This window comes from Megascapheus bottae, chromosome 10, assembly GCF_031878675.1.
Source record: "Megascapheus bottae isolate mThoBot1 chromosome 10, mThoBot2.hap1, whole genome shotgun sequence".
Classification (NCBI taxonomy): Eukaryota; Metazoa; Chordata; class Mammalia; order Rodentia; family Geomyidae; genus Megascapheus; species Megascapheus bottae.
In genome coordinates, this window is record NC_143518.1 from 61,166,297 (window position 1) to 61,182,113 (window position 15,817).

At 40.0% G+C, this 15,817-nt stretch overlaps 1 protein-coding gene across 1 annotated transcript in view; it reads right to left on the minus strand.

The window, feature by feature from the left end:
- Nucleotides 1-15,817, minus strand: part of LOC150058591 (complement factor H-like) — a 46,501-nt gene that overhangs the window by 11,983 nt on the left and 18,701 nt on the right. The window contains exons 6-15 of the mRNA XM_090341473.1: nt 15,579-15,749; nt 13,219-13,392; nt 10,851-11,048; nt 9,362-9,538; nt 7,656-7,838; nt 6,027-6,203; nt 5,004-5,180; nt 4,042-4,221; nt 3,356-3,535; nt 304-480 (exon numbers count right to left, since the gene is read on the minus strand). Of these exons, the coding sequence (XP_090197599.1) occupies nt 304-480; nt 3,356-3,535; nt 4,042-4,221; nt 5,004-5,180; nt 6,027-6,203; nt 7,656-7,838; nt 9,362-9,538; nt 10,851-11,048; nt 13,219-13,392; nt 15,579-15,749 (1,794 nt within the window). The remainder of the gene's footprint in view (nt 1-303; nt 481-3,355; nt 3,536-4,041; nt 4,222-5,003; nt 5,181-6,026; nt 6,204-7,655; nt 7,839-9,361; nt 9,539-10,850; nt 11,049-13,218; nt 13,393-15,578; nt 15,750-15,817) is intronic.

Consider the following 15,817-nt stretch of genomic DNA (forward strand, 5'->3'; position numbering starts at 1 on the left):
ACATAAGCATGTATAAATAAGAAAGGAAACGGAAACATCAGGACTTCCTCATGATGAGTTCATCTGTCTAGACGTTGACTTGCCGTTCCTATGCTTGTGTTTTTCTACCACAAGTACCTAACAAATAGGATGCAATTAGAATTTAGAAACAGTGATTAGTTTCTAAGTTGTCTTTGTGTTTAGAAAGTATTTCTATGAATAAATAGCTACATTATTATTATTTTTTAAACCGGGCATGAAACTACTGCTTTTGCAGACGAGGAACAAGCTGATGCAGTTTAGAGAGGGTGAAAGTCAGCTTACTTGGGCATTGTGGTTCAGGATCCCATCTTCCATTCACACAGACTGAGTGTAAATGTTCTTGCTTCCCACGGCATCTGTAACTTAGGACGAAGTCATGAGGATACTCTTGATTTTCTAGATGACCTGCCACAGGTATAACAGACCTGGGCTTTCTGCACTTCTCCAGTTTCTCTCTTGCTGTAACAATGAAAGTATTTCCATGAAGAGTTCAATTACAAGAAGCCAGCCATCAATCACACAAGATGGAGCCGTGAGGTCTATTCTACTGCAACAGTGATGGATGCCTTGACATGACCCAAATGTCCCTGATCCTACCACGTGCACCTGAAATGTTGGGCGCAACATATGATCTGAAGATGTTTTATGCTGGAAGAACATAATTTTTGCTTTCTCAGGTAGTGGATACAGTACACAATCATCACATGACTTAATTTATTGTATAATTTTGATCTCGGAAATTTTCCTGATTATAAATACCACTGTTATTTGAACCCACATATTTGAACCCACAATTATAAAGTAGGATTATAAATAATAAAACTTTTTATGGGGATAGAATGCACCTTTTAAGGAGAAGTCACATAATAGGAAAACTATATCTAAGATGTATGGTATATGGATAATTGAACAGATGTTTTTATATGTCCATCAGAGAGACAGAGATGGGAAAGAAAGGGGAAAAGTAAGAGGAGAGAGAGAGGGAAATAGAGACAGAGACCTAGAATGAGAAATCAGATTCTTTGCCTACTAGGACGTAAACTTAGGGCCTCAAGCTCTCACTGGGCTGTTTTTGCTCAAGACTGACCCTCTACCAACGGAACTACTGCTCTGCTTCTGGCTTTTTGCTGGTTAGCCGAGTTAAGAATTTCATGGGTTTTTCTGTCCAGGTGGGGCAGATCTTGTAGATACCAGCGTCTACAGGTTTGAACCACTGACATCCAGCAGGAAGTTGGGTTCTTAAAAGCATGATGTTTTCTCTTTAAATTCTTGGTTAAAGCTGTAAGAAGTTATTTTGTATGCCAGATAATCCTATAATTCAATAACCTTATTCTGTCATAGCAATAAAATTAATACTATTTCTTCTATGAGTTAAATATGAACCAGAAAAGATTTAAATATACCAGATACTTTCATTACTTAGTGAATGTGAGAGTTCTTTCTGAATCTGAGAAAATGTCAGTGTTGGTCTATGTGAATGGTTGTTATTAATAATTTGAAAAGTTGAGTCTCATGAAAGTGAAGAGAGAAAGGAAAGGTAAGCAGCCAACTAAAGCATTGTAATGGTACTGTGAGCCAATCATGGGGGGAAAAATGACATAGGTAAATTCAAAACGCACTAGAAAACTGGAAATTTGTCTCCTACTTTGGACAGGTTCTGGTTGTCGAGCAAGACAAAAACCAGATGTTCTGTAGGAGTCGGGGACGGGAGAAGCCCCTGTCAAGGGCACTGATGATAATGTCTACCATTGTTCACTGGGAAAGTAAACATACTAAAAGCCTGTGGAAGCTGGATTAGTGGAAAATACCAAGTATCACTGGAGGAACAATCGCAGTCCAGTTTCTCCATGTTGGAAGGAGGCGATGTGGTGCTGAGCAGAGGCAGAAAACTCACTAGAGGAAGGGAAATTCCTAGAGAAGAAGAAATGACCATCGATGTACATGCTGTGTTGTTAGAAGACAGTGTGAAAAGTTGAGTATTCGTGTCTGATTTGAGCTTGGAAGTTTAGCCCCTATGAAATGCATTGAACTTACTTGTTGAACCAGAAAAGGCAAAAGATGGAGCTTAGGTTGGAAAAGACTGGAGGCAGTGCTTTTGATACACAAAAAAGTATGTTCCACAAAAGGAAGTAAGATAAGGGTTGATAAGTAGTATGTTAACGTTCATTTGACAAACTCTTCTTGAATGTTTACTGTGTATCAATCAGACATCCCCTGAACAAAGAAGGCATATCTCTAGGCTCAGGGACTGCATGTTCCTGCAATTGATGTCTAGAAATCCAGTGAATGAATGAGACTGGGTACCAAAGATTCCCTGAAGACCCAGGGTACCCTGGGAAATAACTCAGGCCAAGAGAGAAACAAACACAAGCCTCCATCCTTCCCACAAGTAATGAATCAGAGATGCAGGATGACCCTTGAGCCGAGTGAAATCTCTCGTGAGATTTGCTTCAGCCCAGGCTTCCTGAATGATAGGTCTGGCAGAATACAATAGTGTAGGGCCCATCTTTTGCCACATCTCAATGAATCTGATCCTTGAGACCCAGAGAAACAGAGTGAACCATTTCCCTAATTTTTTGTGGCAAACAGAATGTATCTATAAAATTATAAGTAAATAGGTTGAGTGGTATGTTGATGGTTACAAATGAATGAACTGAAATATAACAGACTCTATGGAGAGTTCAAATAATATAACCTTTTTAGAAAGACTAGGTCAAAATCCAATCAAAATCAATACCAGAAAATGGGTACATCCCAGAAGGGGTGGCGACAGGGGAAGGGTTAGACAAATTAAGGAGGATGGGGGAGAGAATGAGAGCAAGGGCTGCAGGGGGCTGAGAATGCTGAAGGGCTGACACTGCTCGAGATGCACTGCATTCATAAACTACTTTGTTATATGGCGCCTCCTTTGTATAGCTAAGGATGATCAAATGATTTTTATGAAGAAGCTTTGAGAGAATAATGCTTCCTAAAAGAGACTATTCTTTCAGTGTATTTTTGCTTTCCAAGATCTGAAAACCGCCAGGATATTTAGATAAAACGTTCACATTTTCTTGGTAACTGGAATTCGTAGTTTAATAATATAACAGCTTATAAGCTGAATCTGAATTGACAACTGGTAAGATAAACAATATGAATCTCATGGCAGAAATGCAAAATTCGAACTTGGAAGCTTTTACTTTTCTTCTGTTGATATGTTGACTTACAAAAATAAACCTTTCCTGGATTCCTTTTCGTTAAGCCTAGACTCAAGAATACCACTAACTTGAATATAGACATGTAAATGGTTTGATCATGCAAGTGTTCATTAGAGGCTTAAAGAGGATTTTCTCACCAACACACTGAGGAAGCTGGGTCCATGCTCCGCTCTTGCATGTGACTGCCTTCTGCCCAATTATGACGAAGTCTTCCATGCACTGGAACTCCACTGTGTCCCCATGGTGAAAGGGAGGCTCTGAGGGCTGGGCAAGGCCGTGGAAAATCTCAGGAATCTCCCTGCATATTCTCGTCTCCTCTGGGAACATTTCATGAGAATGTGCTCATGATTAAGTCATCATGCTTATGCTCAAGTGAGTATAAAATGGTTTAAGCACTGGGGCTTGAACTCAGGGCCTGTGCTCTCACTTGACTTTTTTGCTCAAGGAGGGCTTTCTTGAGCCACACCTCCACTTTTTCTATTTTTTAAAAAAATTTTAATTTATTTTCTAGCATTTCTTAATTTTTTTTAAATTTAATTCTTAAAAATTCATTGTCGGGGTCATGTATAGAGGGGTTACCATACATTGGTCAGGTAGTGGAACATTGATACCCCTCCCATGTTTTTCTCCCACTTTCCCTTTCCCCACCCACTCCCAGTCATCCTGTTTTCCCCCTTCCCTTTCCTATTTCAAAGCTGGTTAATTGGAAGTAATGGTCTTTAAGATTTGTCTTCCTGGACTGGCTTTACACTGGCTGCTCAGATCTCAGCCTGGTGTTCGTCACTGGTGCCCAGGAAAAACAAATATTCATATTTTTAATTACCAATGCATGTCGGCAAGCTTGTCCATGTTCCATCAACACACTGAATCTTCTCTGGTCCCTTCATGAGAAATCTAGAGTTGCACGTGTATTCCACCATATGGCCATGTCTGTATTCTCCCAACGCTCCTCTCATCTCCCCGTTGTGGAGCTCAGGAGGAGGCCCGCAGGGCTGGACCGTATCTACAGTGGAAGGACTGAGTCAGTGATGGCTGCATGCTTTCGTTCACCACTTTAAAAGCCAGTGTAATGAAATATTTTTCTTTTGAAAAATCGACAAGTCACATAATTTATTACAGTCTGCTTTGTTAAAAAGAATATTTGCATTTCATTCGTGCTGGAACCAAATGTTGAGTTATATTATTTGCATTTGGTTACACATTTGTATTTGGATTCATATTATATTGGCTGAAATAGCATTAGAAGTATATTCAAGGCTTAAAATATGCTGAACAATCTAGATGTTTTCAGGATGCAGGAAAATTTGTCATCTAACACATACACACACACACGTAAATACACTCATTTTTATAATCTAAGGTAATGTTTTATAAGGCTCTTTTGAAAAAGCATCATTACTGAGGCAGGTGTTTGCTGAAATACATTTTACTTTGATTCACTAATATACACTGCTGCGTTAATACAGTTTCTTAGGCATGCTCAGCAAAGCCAGATATAAGTCCCACGCTGTATGGCTTGTTTGCAGTATTAATAGTGGGAGTGTGCACATTGAGAAAAGAAACAAATCTGTCCACTGAGCCGCCATGTTTGCAGGTGTTAGAACTCCCAATGTGTATTTCCAGAAACAACTGGTGATTCACTTAGTAAATGGGTCCACACGTCCTTCACGCATGCACCTCGCAATGCTTGGGGCTATGCATCTACTGCTGATGACAGAGGACTTAAGAGGAAAAAGGAAAGGCTGCTGTTCAGAGCTGCAGGTCTCCATGGTAGGAAACACTCACCTTTGCACACCGGGATGTTCGGGGACCACCCAAAGTGGTAGCACTGCACAGAATCCGGCCCGACTCTTATAAGTCCAGGCTGGCAGGAGAATTTCAGCACGTCTCCAACTTTATATTTTTCTTTCTTGGGCTCAGCACGTAAGAATTTTCCCATTTTGGGAATCTTACATTCTCTTTCTTTTTTTTTTAAGAAAGAATAAAAAGGAAAAGAAAAATACAGAATCAATCATTGCCTGATTGACTTTCGTATTTGTCGTGAACCAAGGAAGTAGGTGCAGAGGGGACAAACCTAAACTTTTCCTTGCAGGATGAGCCATGCTGGGTTTCACATACCCCGGAATCCATGGTTCACCCAGGAAGAGAAGGACGTCAGGACTCCTCTGGCCTGACTAGTAAGCTGCCAATGCAACTGCTTTTTACTGATTTTCTTTTTCACGAGTTACCAAAGTTAGAGAGCAAAGAGTTGCTTTGGGATCTATACATTTTAACTCTCCAGGTGACAGACATCAGTCAAGCAGAAACAGAGAAGCTGTGACCAACCATAACTTGGCAGTGAGTTTCCGGTTTTCAATCACATAAAACCTCCTACTTTCAAACTAACAAAAGCCATTATACTCCAACCCAAACTATATGTTATATACGGCCATGGAGCCCCATTTAATGCATTTGTTCATTTGCTTGTTTTGTTTTGAGGCAATCTCCTTGCTCTATAGCCCAGGCTGGTCTCAAACTCATAACCTTCTGGCCCAGCCTCCTGAATGCTGAGACCAGAGTTGTGTACCAGCATGCTTGGCTAATGAATTCTTTTGAAAGTACATTAGTATCTTGGGCTTTCAAAGCAACACACATATACTAAATCACATCCTATACATTCAATCAGCAAAAAGAAGACTTTGAATGTATTATTATTATTATTGTTTGCAGAAATCTCCAGAAGAAACATTTTAAATGCTCAAATTAGAACACATAAAAATCTGTTTTATAATGTGGAAAAACATTCCGGAAAACACAAAGGGTACTTACCGTAGCAGGAAGGCGCCTCTGACCATCCTTGAGGTCCACACTGGATGGAACCTCTGCTTCTTTTATTTCTGTTTTCATATCCGACATCACATTCGTAGTCCAACTTGTCATTGAGTTTGAACCACGAGGCGTTATTTTTGGATCTGGCATTCTCAAGTACTGGTTTATCACAAAATTCTAACACAAAAAAATCGAGAATTTCATTCCTACTGGACTTCGAGGGAGAGTCTGAGTCATTTCCATATTAAGACCAGAAGGCTTTACTGATTAGCATATGCTAACAAATTAAGTACTATAGAACAGATTTGTTACTACAGAGTTATTATGGAGTATAAATTGTCATATGTACTGTATGTAACATAAATTGTATTATGTTAATTACATTAAGATATCTATCAATGACCATAAAATACTATAAATGAAAAACATTTTCATATCACCTAAACTCTCTGGAACTATTGATGTTTTTCTCAATTCAGTCATATTTAGGTATTTATTCCATACTAGGATTAAAGTAAGTAGGCCATTATGGATGGATATTACATTTTTATGCAGCTGTAACATTATTTTGTCTTATTAATGTAATAAACTTTACCTGTTGTGACAAAAGAAAAAAGTTGGTTAATGGAATTACAAAATCAATGAATTTATTATGTAAGACATACTTCTTTGATAATAAGAAAGTCTTATGATGGAATATTGATTGTGATTTGGTTCAAAGTAAGTTTTGTATGAGGATACATTTTATCATACATTTTCTTTATCTAGACCCTGCAATAAGCATAGAAAGTGAAGAAATGCAAGCAGCAAGACAATGGAAATGGCTTAATTAGCAAATTCATACAATGTGTGTTAAACAGCACTTTAAAAGCAGCACTGTGTTCTGACAAATAATAGAAACAGCAAATCAGTCTTACAGAAATCTTCATTCATTTCTAGATAGGATTGCAGAAAAAATTTTAACCCAGCAAAAAGCTGGTGACGTTCAGAAACGTGACTTGTTTTCCAACATCTAGTTGTTGATGCAGGTTTTCTAAGTGGGCTGAAGTACATTAACCTTGTGGTATCAAATACCAATTATAAAAGTTAAATTCCTCTGAAACTATATACCGTGTACCAGTATCTTTTTAAAATTGTAATGTATAGAGGGGTTACAGTTCTATTCGCCAGATAGAAGGTGCATTACTTCTCTCACACTGATAACACGTCTCATGTTTTTGTCCCCATTTCCCTTCTCCCACCCCCTCGCAATCATCTCGTTTCCCCCCCTTCCCTTTCCTATTTCAAGTCAACAAATAAGTGTATATACAATGTGCCAGGTGAATGTGACGTTTCCAAGTAGGAGCAAACACTTTCACCTTCAGGCCAAGACACTAACAGTTGTGGAAGTTTTGAGTTTGCATGGGACACTCAGCTGTCTAACTAGTTTCTAAATCATGGATGCCTTTAAAAAGAAAAAAGGCAAATATGTATTGATATGCCACTGTACTAAAAATTAATCTTAAAGGGAACCCCCACCCAACATACACCTTCCCTCCCCAACAAAATCCCATACGCCACCTGAAGAACGAGTGGAATTAAACGACAGTGTATTGGAAGGATTTTGATCGATTATGTGGGATAACTCACTAATGCATGAGGGTTGAGCTGACCAGCCACTCTGCAGACACGTGACAGTTCCCGACGTTTTTCCATCTGCAGTGATGTATCCTGGCTTGCACTTGTATTCTGTTTGTTTATTTACAGCATATGTATAGTCTGTCTGCGAAAGAAACCCATTCTTGACTTCTATCTCTGATTTTGAGCACCTTTCTATAAGGGAAAGGAACAAAGAAAAGACAAACACATGTTCAATAATGTTTTATAAAGATTCTCACCTATAAAAGCACAAGGCAAGAAAATAAGGAGACAGTCATAGGTGAAAACCTGGAGTAATCATACCCACTCAGGTCATTGTGTCAAAGAAACCTGGGGGTTTGTGACTTATGCCTGTAATCCAAGCACTGGGGTGGTTGAGATTTACTCTCCACTCTCCTGGCTCAGGTTCTCCTGAGTGCAGGTGTGATGTTCTCCTTACCGTTCATATCCCTAGCACCAAGGAAGTCCCTGTCCCATGCTCAGTGTCCTCAACATGTGTAGAAGTGAGAACACTGGCTCTGAGTCCTCAGTTTCCTCATCTGTTAAGTGGGTTTGAGTTCATTGAGGTTGACTTCTAATACAATAATAATATAATACAAATATACAATGTGATAATTCAATATAGTAAGACATTCAACAAGTTTTGGTTCTTCTGTCATTGTGTTTCACCTACCGACCTATCTATGCGGCACCTGTGTTATGCTAAAACAATCTGTATCATTATAGTTAATCTATATTAATAAACAAACAGTGATGTTAAAATTTTACTTAGTAAAACTGTGAAGTGAGCTACATATCAAGTTGTTAGGGTGAGGTTAGATGTTTTGCCATTTTTATAAAAGAAAAATACGATTATTATCATGCCTAAAAGTCCTTTCAATCAAGCAATTAAAGCCATGGAAAAGCAAGGTAAACTATTATAACTTTTAGAATAAAAAAGTGAACTAAAGAGAAATTCAAACCATTGAACATCAAAAAATAACAGATGCACTCATTATGCATGGTAAGTATTAGGGATAAAATGCAAGCCGTAAAAACGAACACCTATGCAAGATATATGACGGAAGGACAGTCATACTGCGGATTCCTGACACCTACACTGGATGACAAACCTCCAAGAAGATAGATTAAAATGAACTGCCAATAACTGGTGTCTCCAGTTGCTAACCCATTTAATAATAACAGAATTGATCAAGAAGCACAGCACTCTATTATTGGCTAGCCATTTATTGTGCAACTATTTATCTGTGATACCAGCCAGTCTTTCCCAAGGAGCTGTTTGCATAAATGCTTATTGGTACAAGCAGGACAGGACAAAGTCCCCTGAAACTACTTCTAGTCACACCCCTGTGAGACATTCTGAGACCAGTAGCCATTCCGTGGAAACATCTCTATCACCCATGGAAAATGCCACGGGCACTGCCGGCTCCACCCTCATTTATTTTCTGTTGTACACTGGGTTTCTATGGTGGTTTAAGTCACACGGGTAAGGGATGTTCTGACTTAACAAACACAGCATTCAAATATGTATGGTGCCACGGGCTCAACGCCCCTCAATAGATTCATTTGTCATGTGGAATACTTGTCAAGCAACTGAGAGATCCATTTACATGTCCTGGCAAAGCTGAAGCACAGGGTCTGTGCCCTTTGGCATGGTTAATGTGGGCACATCTTAGAAAGCTATCGGGCTTACTTACTGACACGGATGCATTTGAGAGGAGGCTCCCAGCTGTTCTCTGTGCATGTGGCTATGTTCTGTCCATTGGAAAGACTGAAGCCAGAGTAGCATGGAACCTGTACAGACTGACCTTGTACATAGAACCTTACCCAACGGTCATTGTCTCCATTTTCCAAATAACCATATTCACATTGTTCTGAGGAACATGCAAATACATGAGAAAAGGGGAAATATTAGTTGATTAAAATGCTGAATTAAAAATTTGACTTTACAATATTCAGGTATGGATGCATAGCATCCCAACTTATATATGACTAAGAAAAATGAATCAGGAGTGGATAACAATCCTAGCTACTCAGGAGGCTGAGATCTGAGGATCACAGTTCAAAGCCAGCCCAGGCACTAACATCTGTGAGACTCATATCTCCAATTAACCACCAGAAAACTGGAAGTGGTGCTATGGCTTAAGTGGTAGAGAGCCAACCTTAGGTAAAAAAGCTCAGGGCTAGCACTCAGGCCTTTAGATCAAGTCACAGGATCAACACACACACACACACACACACACACACACACACACACAAAGAGAGAGGAAAAGTACTGCCAAATATTTGTTTCCAAATACTATTTCTTTAGCTCTAGTTCTTATAGATTAAAACATACGCCAATGATGAAGGTATTCTTGTGAGGACTTTGTCTTTATTTTTCATGAGATAATCATGAAAACTATTTTTCCTTTTTAAAGACAACACTGCTCTTCCTTTCCCTCCCCTGCTTTAAAGACAGGATCTCCAGATAGCCAGCCTGGTTTCAAGCTCATAACCCTGTCCCTACTTCCTGAATGTGTCATGAGAAGCATATGCCCCCACGCCTATCCTTTGCAATTACAATAAGTTATATATATTGTTTGGTGTAATTTTCAGTGCTCGATGAACTCAAGTCCTCTTGTTCTCTTTTGTTTTCCTCCAGAGTGGAGTTCTATCACTTGAGCCACACTTTTACATCTAGGTTTTGGCAGTTATCTAGAGATAAGAGTCTCATAGACTTTCCTGCTTTGAACTGTGGTCCTCAGATCTTAGCCTTCTGAGTAGTTAGGATTATAGTCGTGAGCCACGATGCCCAGCTAGACTTATTTCTTTTCTCTCCCTCTTTCTCTCTTCCCTCCCCCCCTCTCTCCTTCTTTCCTTCTATTTTCTTTTTTTTTTTGGCATGGGGCTTGAACTCTGGGCCTGGGTGCTGTCCCTGAGCTCTTCAGCTCAAGGCTACCACCCTACCCTTGAGCCATAGTCCCACTTCCCATTTTCTAGACATTAATTGGAGATAAGAGTCTCATGACTTGGTGGAGTCCAGGCTGGCTTTGAACCTCTATCCTCAGATCTCAGCCTTCTGAGTAGCTAGGATTATTAATACAGGTATGAGCCACTATGCCAAACTTAGACTTCTTTCTTATAAGCATGCATCTTCTCTTCACTCTTGGATAGGATTACAAGATTATAGAGGTATTTACATACTGATGCATAGTACTTCCGGTTTCCATCCTTCTGTTGTGCAAGAAATAGTACCCCAATAGGAGTGTGACACTGGTGTCACAAAGCCGTGGTTACAGTAATAGTTGAACTCTTTTCCTATAGGTACGGGGAAATATGGTTTATGTCGCTCTTCTCCGTATAGATGGCCATGTTTTATTGTGGGAAAATCACAAGGTTTCACTTGAAATAGAGAACAAGAAAGCAAAACTCAATAGATTAATCAATCAAACCCTTTCATCCATGAATTATTTCCTATCATCAATGCAAAACACACAGAGAATTAACATTTCTAGGGCAAAGGAAGTTAGTTTGCTAATGAAGTTGTGCAGGGCACTCTGCAAATGTCCTATGAGCAACTTGTTAACAGCCAAATGTTTAAAATTATGATACCTGTGTGATTCTAGTTTTAACTGGAAAATGACATTTTTAATGTTATAAATTAGTTTTAAGTTGAGGCATAAGATAATTTCCTGAGTAATTCTGATGATCAATTTAAACTCATTATTGTTGCATTATGTACATATGATATTTTCCTCAACTGTGCTCTTTTCATGAGACAATTTAGAAATGCTTTGTATATTCATGCTAGAATAGTACTTTTAGTCTCTTATGCTGAATGATTCTATCTAGAGATAGTATAAAATTTTTACATGAGTTTCCTTTTTCCTCCACACTTACATAAAAGATTTTAAAAAGTGGGGTCTTCATTTTTTTCTAGTTTGTTCCAGAAAATTTTTTAAGAGTTTGTATACCTTGTTATGTGGGTGACATATTTAGGATTTACGTTGATCCTCAATGTTCTTCTGTAACAAACACTGGAGGCTTTATTCCACATATCTTATTATCATTAATAGATAACTTCTGTACTCTCATTTACTTACTTACTTACTTGCTTGCTTGCTTACTTACGCATTCATGTGTTTTGTGTGTACGGATATCTGAGTATACCTTTGCCACTTAACCATAGCCCTATCCCTTTGGCTATAGTTTTGTGTTGAGACAGGCTTAGCTTACGTATGTCAGGCTCAACTCAAACTTGGGATCCTATGTCTCAGTCTCCTGAGTAGCTGGGATTACAGGTGCATTTTGGGCATGCTCTAAACTACATATTTTAGGCAATTGGGGATGGAGACAGAAAGCTCAGTAACTAAAGGTCATTGATCAATCAATTGTATCATTACATTTTTCCTTTATAAAATAACCCATGTAAGTGTAGTACACCTTTATAATGTTCTAGTAGGTGAAGAATTCAATCATAGATGGAAGCTAGAAAGGAGCTAGGAGGTATCACAGAAATGAGATACTCTTGACTCAAGTGTAAGAATTTCAAGAATTTTGAAAGCCCTTCCTTTTTTCCTCCCTCCAAATAGAGTTTTCATTGCTTCCTCTCCTGCATACATTCAGCTTGGGTCGTATGTTGGGGAGATGTTTCATTTCTAAAGAGCAGACATGGTAGAAGGAGTAGTGGGAATGAGTTACAAATGGCTTCTGGTCCTTTTCTACCTTCACTCAGGACTGCAGCCTGGAAAGAAATGAGCCTTCGTGAAACAGCCCAGGTGGAGTCCCAGGAGAAGACTCAGGCATCGCATCTAAACCTTTGTGAGGAAGCCACGTTACAGCTCCACCAAGTCTTCAGCCCACAACAGCCTATGTCAGCATCCCACGGAGAGCCCCACGTGAGCATTCTGCCTCACCACCCCTCAGCCAAGCCATTCACACTAGCAGATAACGAAGACGATGTTAAGAAAACATAGGATATTTGTTTCCAGGAGGAATTTGTAGCAGTGCAATGGATGCTATGTTAAATACAACCTATGAAGTATTAAACAGTCAGGGTGGTGGCCTGGTCAGTGAATTGTCTGCCTAGTATGTGAAAGGCCCTGGGTTCAATCCTCAGCACCACATTCAACGTCCCCAGTGTTTTAATTCACACACTGAAAGACTTTTTTTCTCAATTGGATAAATGGATATCTATATACACACATGCATTGTTTTTCCATTTTTTTTGATTTTTAAAAAATGTTTATTTTTTATAATCGTGGTATTGTGTAGAGGGGTTACAGTTACATTTCCCAGACAGTAGGTGCATTACTTCTCACACACACACACATTACTTCTCAAATACACATGCAATTTTTGAGTGATGAGAAATTGGGAGTATTTAGAGCAGACGGCCATGTGGTTTGGGCCCTATTTATAATCAGCTCCTCTGAAAAGCAAAGAAGGCCTTCCCAAATCCTCACTTCACATATGCAATCTGAGTGATTTCATTTTTGTTAGGCCCCTGGCTTCATGCACCTGGAAGGAAGCAGGTCCAGAGGAAATACATTCCAGAGCCAGTGGCACTTACGGCTGCATCTGGGAGCCGGCACCCAGCCAGTTCTGGTGCATTTCACCACGGTCTGCCGCGTGGCGGGGTAAAACCCCTCCTTGCATGCATATGTGACTTCGTCTTCAGTTCTGTGTTTGATCCTGTGAGGTGAGTAGACACCATTTGGAATATAAGGAGGCTTGCACGTCATTTCTGGAAAAGGAAGTGAAGCGAGTGAGAGGTAGACGTGATTAAGCACATCAAAAGGAAGATGTCAGCATTACCGTCCCTGCTTAACACAGCACAAAAGGGTGGGAAAAGCAGGGGAAGGAGTTTGATGTCCTTCAAGGCGGATCACTCGAGCCTGGCATTCTACCACTTGGAAACCACACCTCCCGTCAAGCCTTTTGCTGGTCACTTGGAGATGTAGAAAGTCTAGGCATGGCCTGGTTTAGCAGCTCAGTCCTTCAGGTCTCAGTCTCCTGAGGAGCCAGGACTCAGTGTGAGCCACTGTTGCCCCGAGAAGCTAAGTAAGTTTATTTAACACACCCAGTAATCTTGGTTATTCCTGCAAATGGCTTGCCTAGGACCGCCCATCAGGAGTCCAGTGGCCAAAGCTCTGACAATTCACTTTGGATGACTATCTTTCTTTGGGCAGTGAGAGACTTGAACTCATGGCCTTGTGCTCAATCCATTTGCTCATGTGGCTGCCTCCCTATCACTTCAGCCATCCCTGCAGCTTGACCTCTGACATGAACGTGGAAGACAGCTGAACTACGGTCTCCTTTATGGTTTTACTCACGTGTTGTGTTATTACTGATTGCTCTGCTTCTTATAAATTTAGATATAGCAGGGTTTGAATTATATACATTCCAAGAAACAGATATATAGATTTGGAGTACAAGAAGACACCAATGTATTTATAAAATGTTAGCTGAAGTACAGAAAGAAGAGTGCTTTTATCAGCATGAAACTCTATTAATACAGTCCAGTAAATATACATATTATATTAGCATATTTTATGTTCCTATATTGACATTATTATTACACTGTTACATGCATGTAGCATTATTATGTTATTATATTAACATTTATATGTTATACTATTTATATTAATCTAGTTAATATAAAGTTTATTTCATTACAATATAACCCATTGCAGAAAGACTGAATGCCTATCTAGGTTGAGACCAATCTCTATTTACTTTGAACTTTAATGTCTCAGGAAAGGGAGAACTCAGTTCTGGCCTGATGAATTCTTGTGGCAACCCTAAAGAATATAGACTTGAACTTGAAGATTTGTCTAGTATTTGAGACTGAGATATGAATAGACATGGAAAATATGAATGTTGAATTGTGAGATAACTATGTGTGTGTATGTGTATTAAATGATCCAAATATTGAAGAAAAAGAAGCCTAGAAGTTGTCCTGACACGCCTGAGAGATTTCTTGCATTGAAACCATGCATGGGCAGAGCATGTGTTTTCCACGGCTGACTGTGGGGCACTAGAAGTCCACCACACATTCAGGTCACTGGACCATATGTCATCATTCGGCTTCTTGTCCTGTGGTTTGCTTTTTGTAACAACCTTCATTAAAATAATGACCTTATTTCTGTTCAGAAATGCTTCAAGAAACATTTCTGGACTATGTTTACTGCGTGGTAGCCATGCCTTTTTTGCTATCCTTCTGGCACGATATCTGAAAATCTGAGGCAGAACTTCTCTTCTAGGTCACAGCAGTCTGAGAAGTCCCCTGTTAACCCGGGGCAGGCTGGTAGCACAACGGGCTCTGCACACAGTGTCCGGGGGCAGGGCAGGCAGGACCCTGCACTCACTCCCCCCTTCTCAGGGAGAGCTCACAGAGTCCACTCGTGTTCTGCGGGTGACTGCTGATGGCTGCCAGTCACCACCTCCACTTCCTCCAGGAGGGTCTCCTCACCTCACCTGGATGCCATTGCTTCCTAAAGCCCCCTTCGTGGATCGGTGTTGGTGAACTGTCAACTCTGAGGGCTCATGAAGCCCGTGGGTGACCGTGCTGGCTCGGTGGCAGAGTGGGTTTGTGACCGTGGTTTATCATCGTGTGATGAGACACTTGCGACCACTTGGGATGAGTGAAAAATTCATCCCAAATGGTCTCAAAAGAGACTTTGCATGCTTAAAATGCGGTGCAATCTTGTTTGTTTGTTTTTTAAATAGTAGTGCTCTCTAGTTTTGAAAATAATAAATGGCTGAATTAAAGGGATTATATTAATGGGAATAATTGGGGCAGGGTGTGTAACGGTGCTAGAGCAAGAGCAGCGCCTAGGAGGTTCTGACTACTAATCCAGAACACACACACACACACACACACACACACACACACACACACACACCAAGGTAAGGCTGTGGATGACATACCTTCACAGGCGGGCGGCGGACTCCAGCCAGATCCGGTGCACACAGCTTCACCTCTCTCCACGAATTCAAACCCTGGGTTACATTTGTACTGAAATCGTTCATTCTCCTTAAAAATTCTCCCCCTGGACAGAGGTTGTCCATTGTGAATTTCTGGCAATGTGCAGGATATTTCTAAAGACAAAAGGTTTATTCTGAAGTGCTTATTAGGAATTAATAAGCGATGCATAAAACCTATTTGC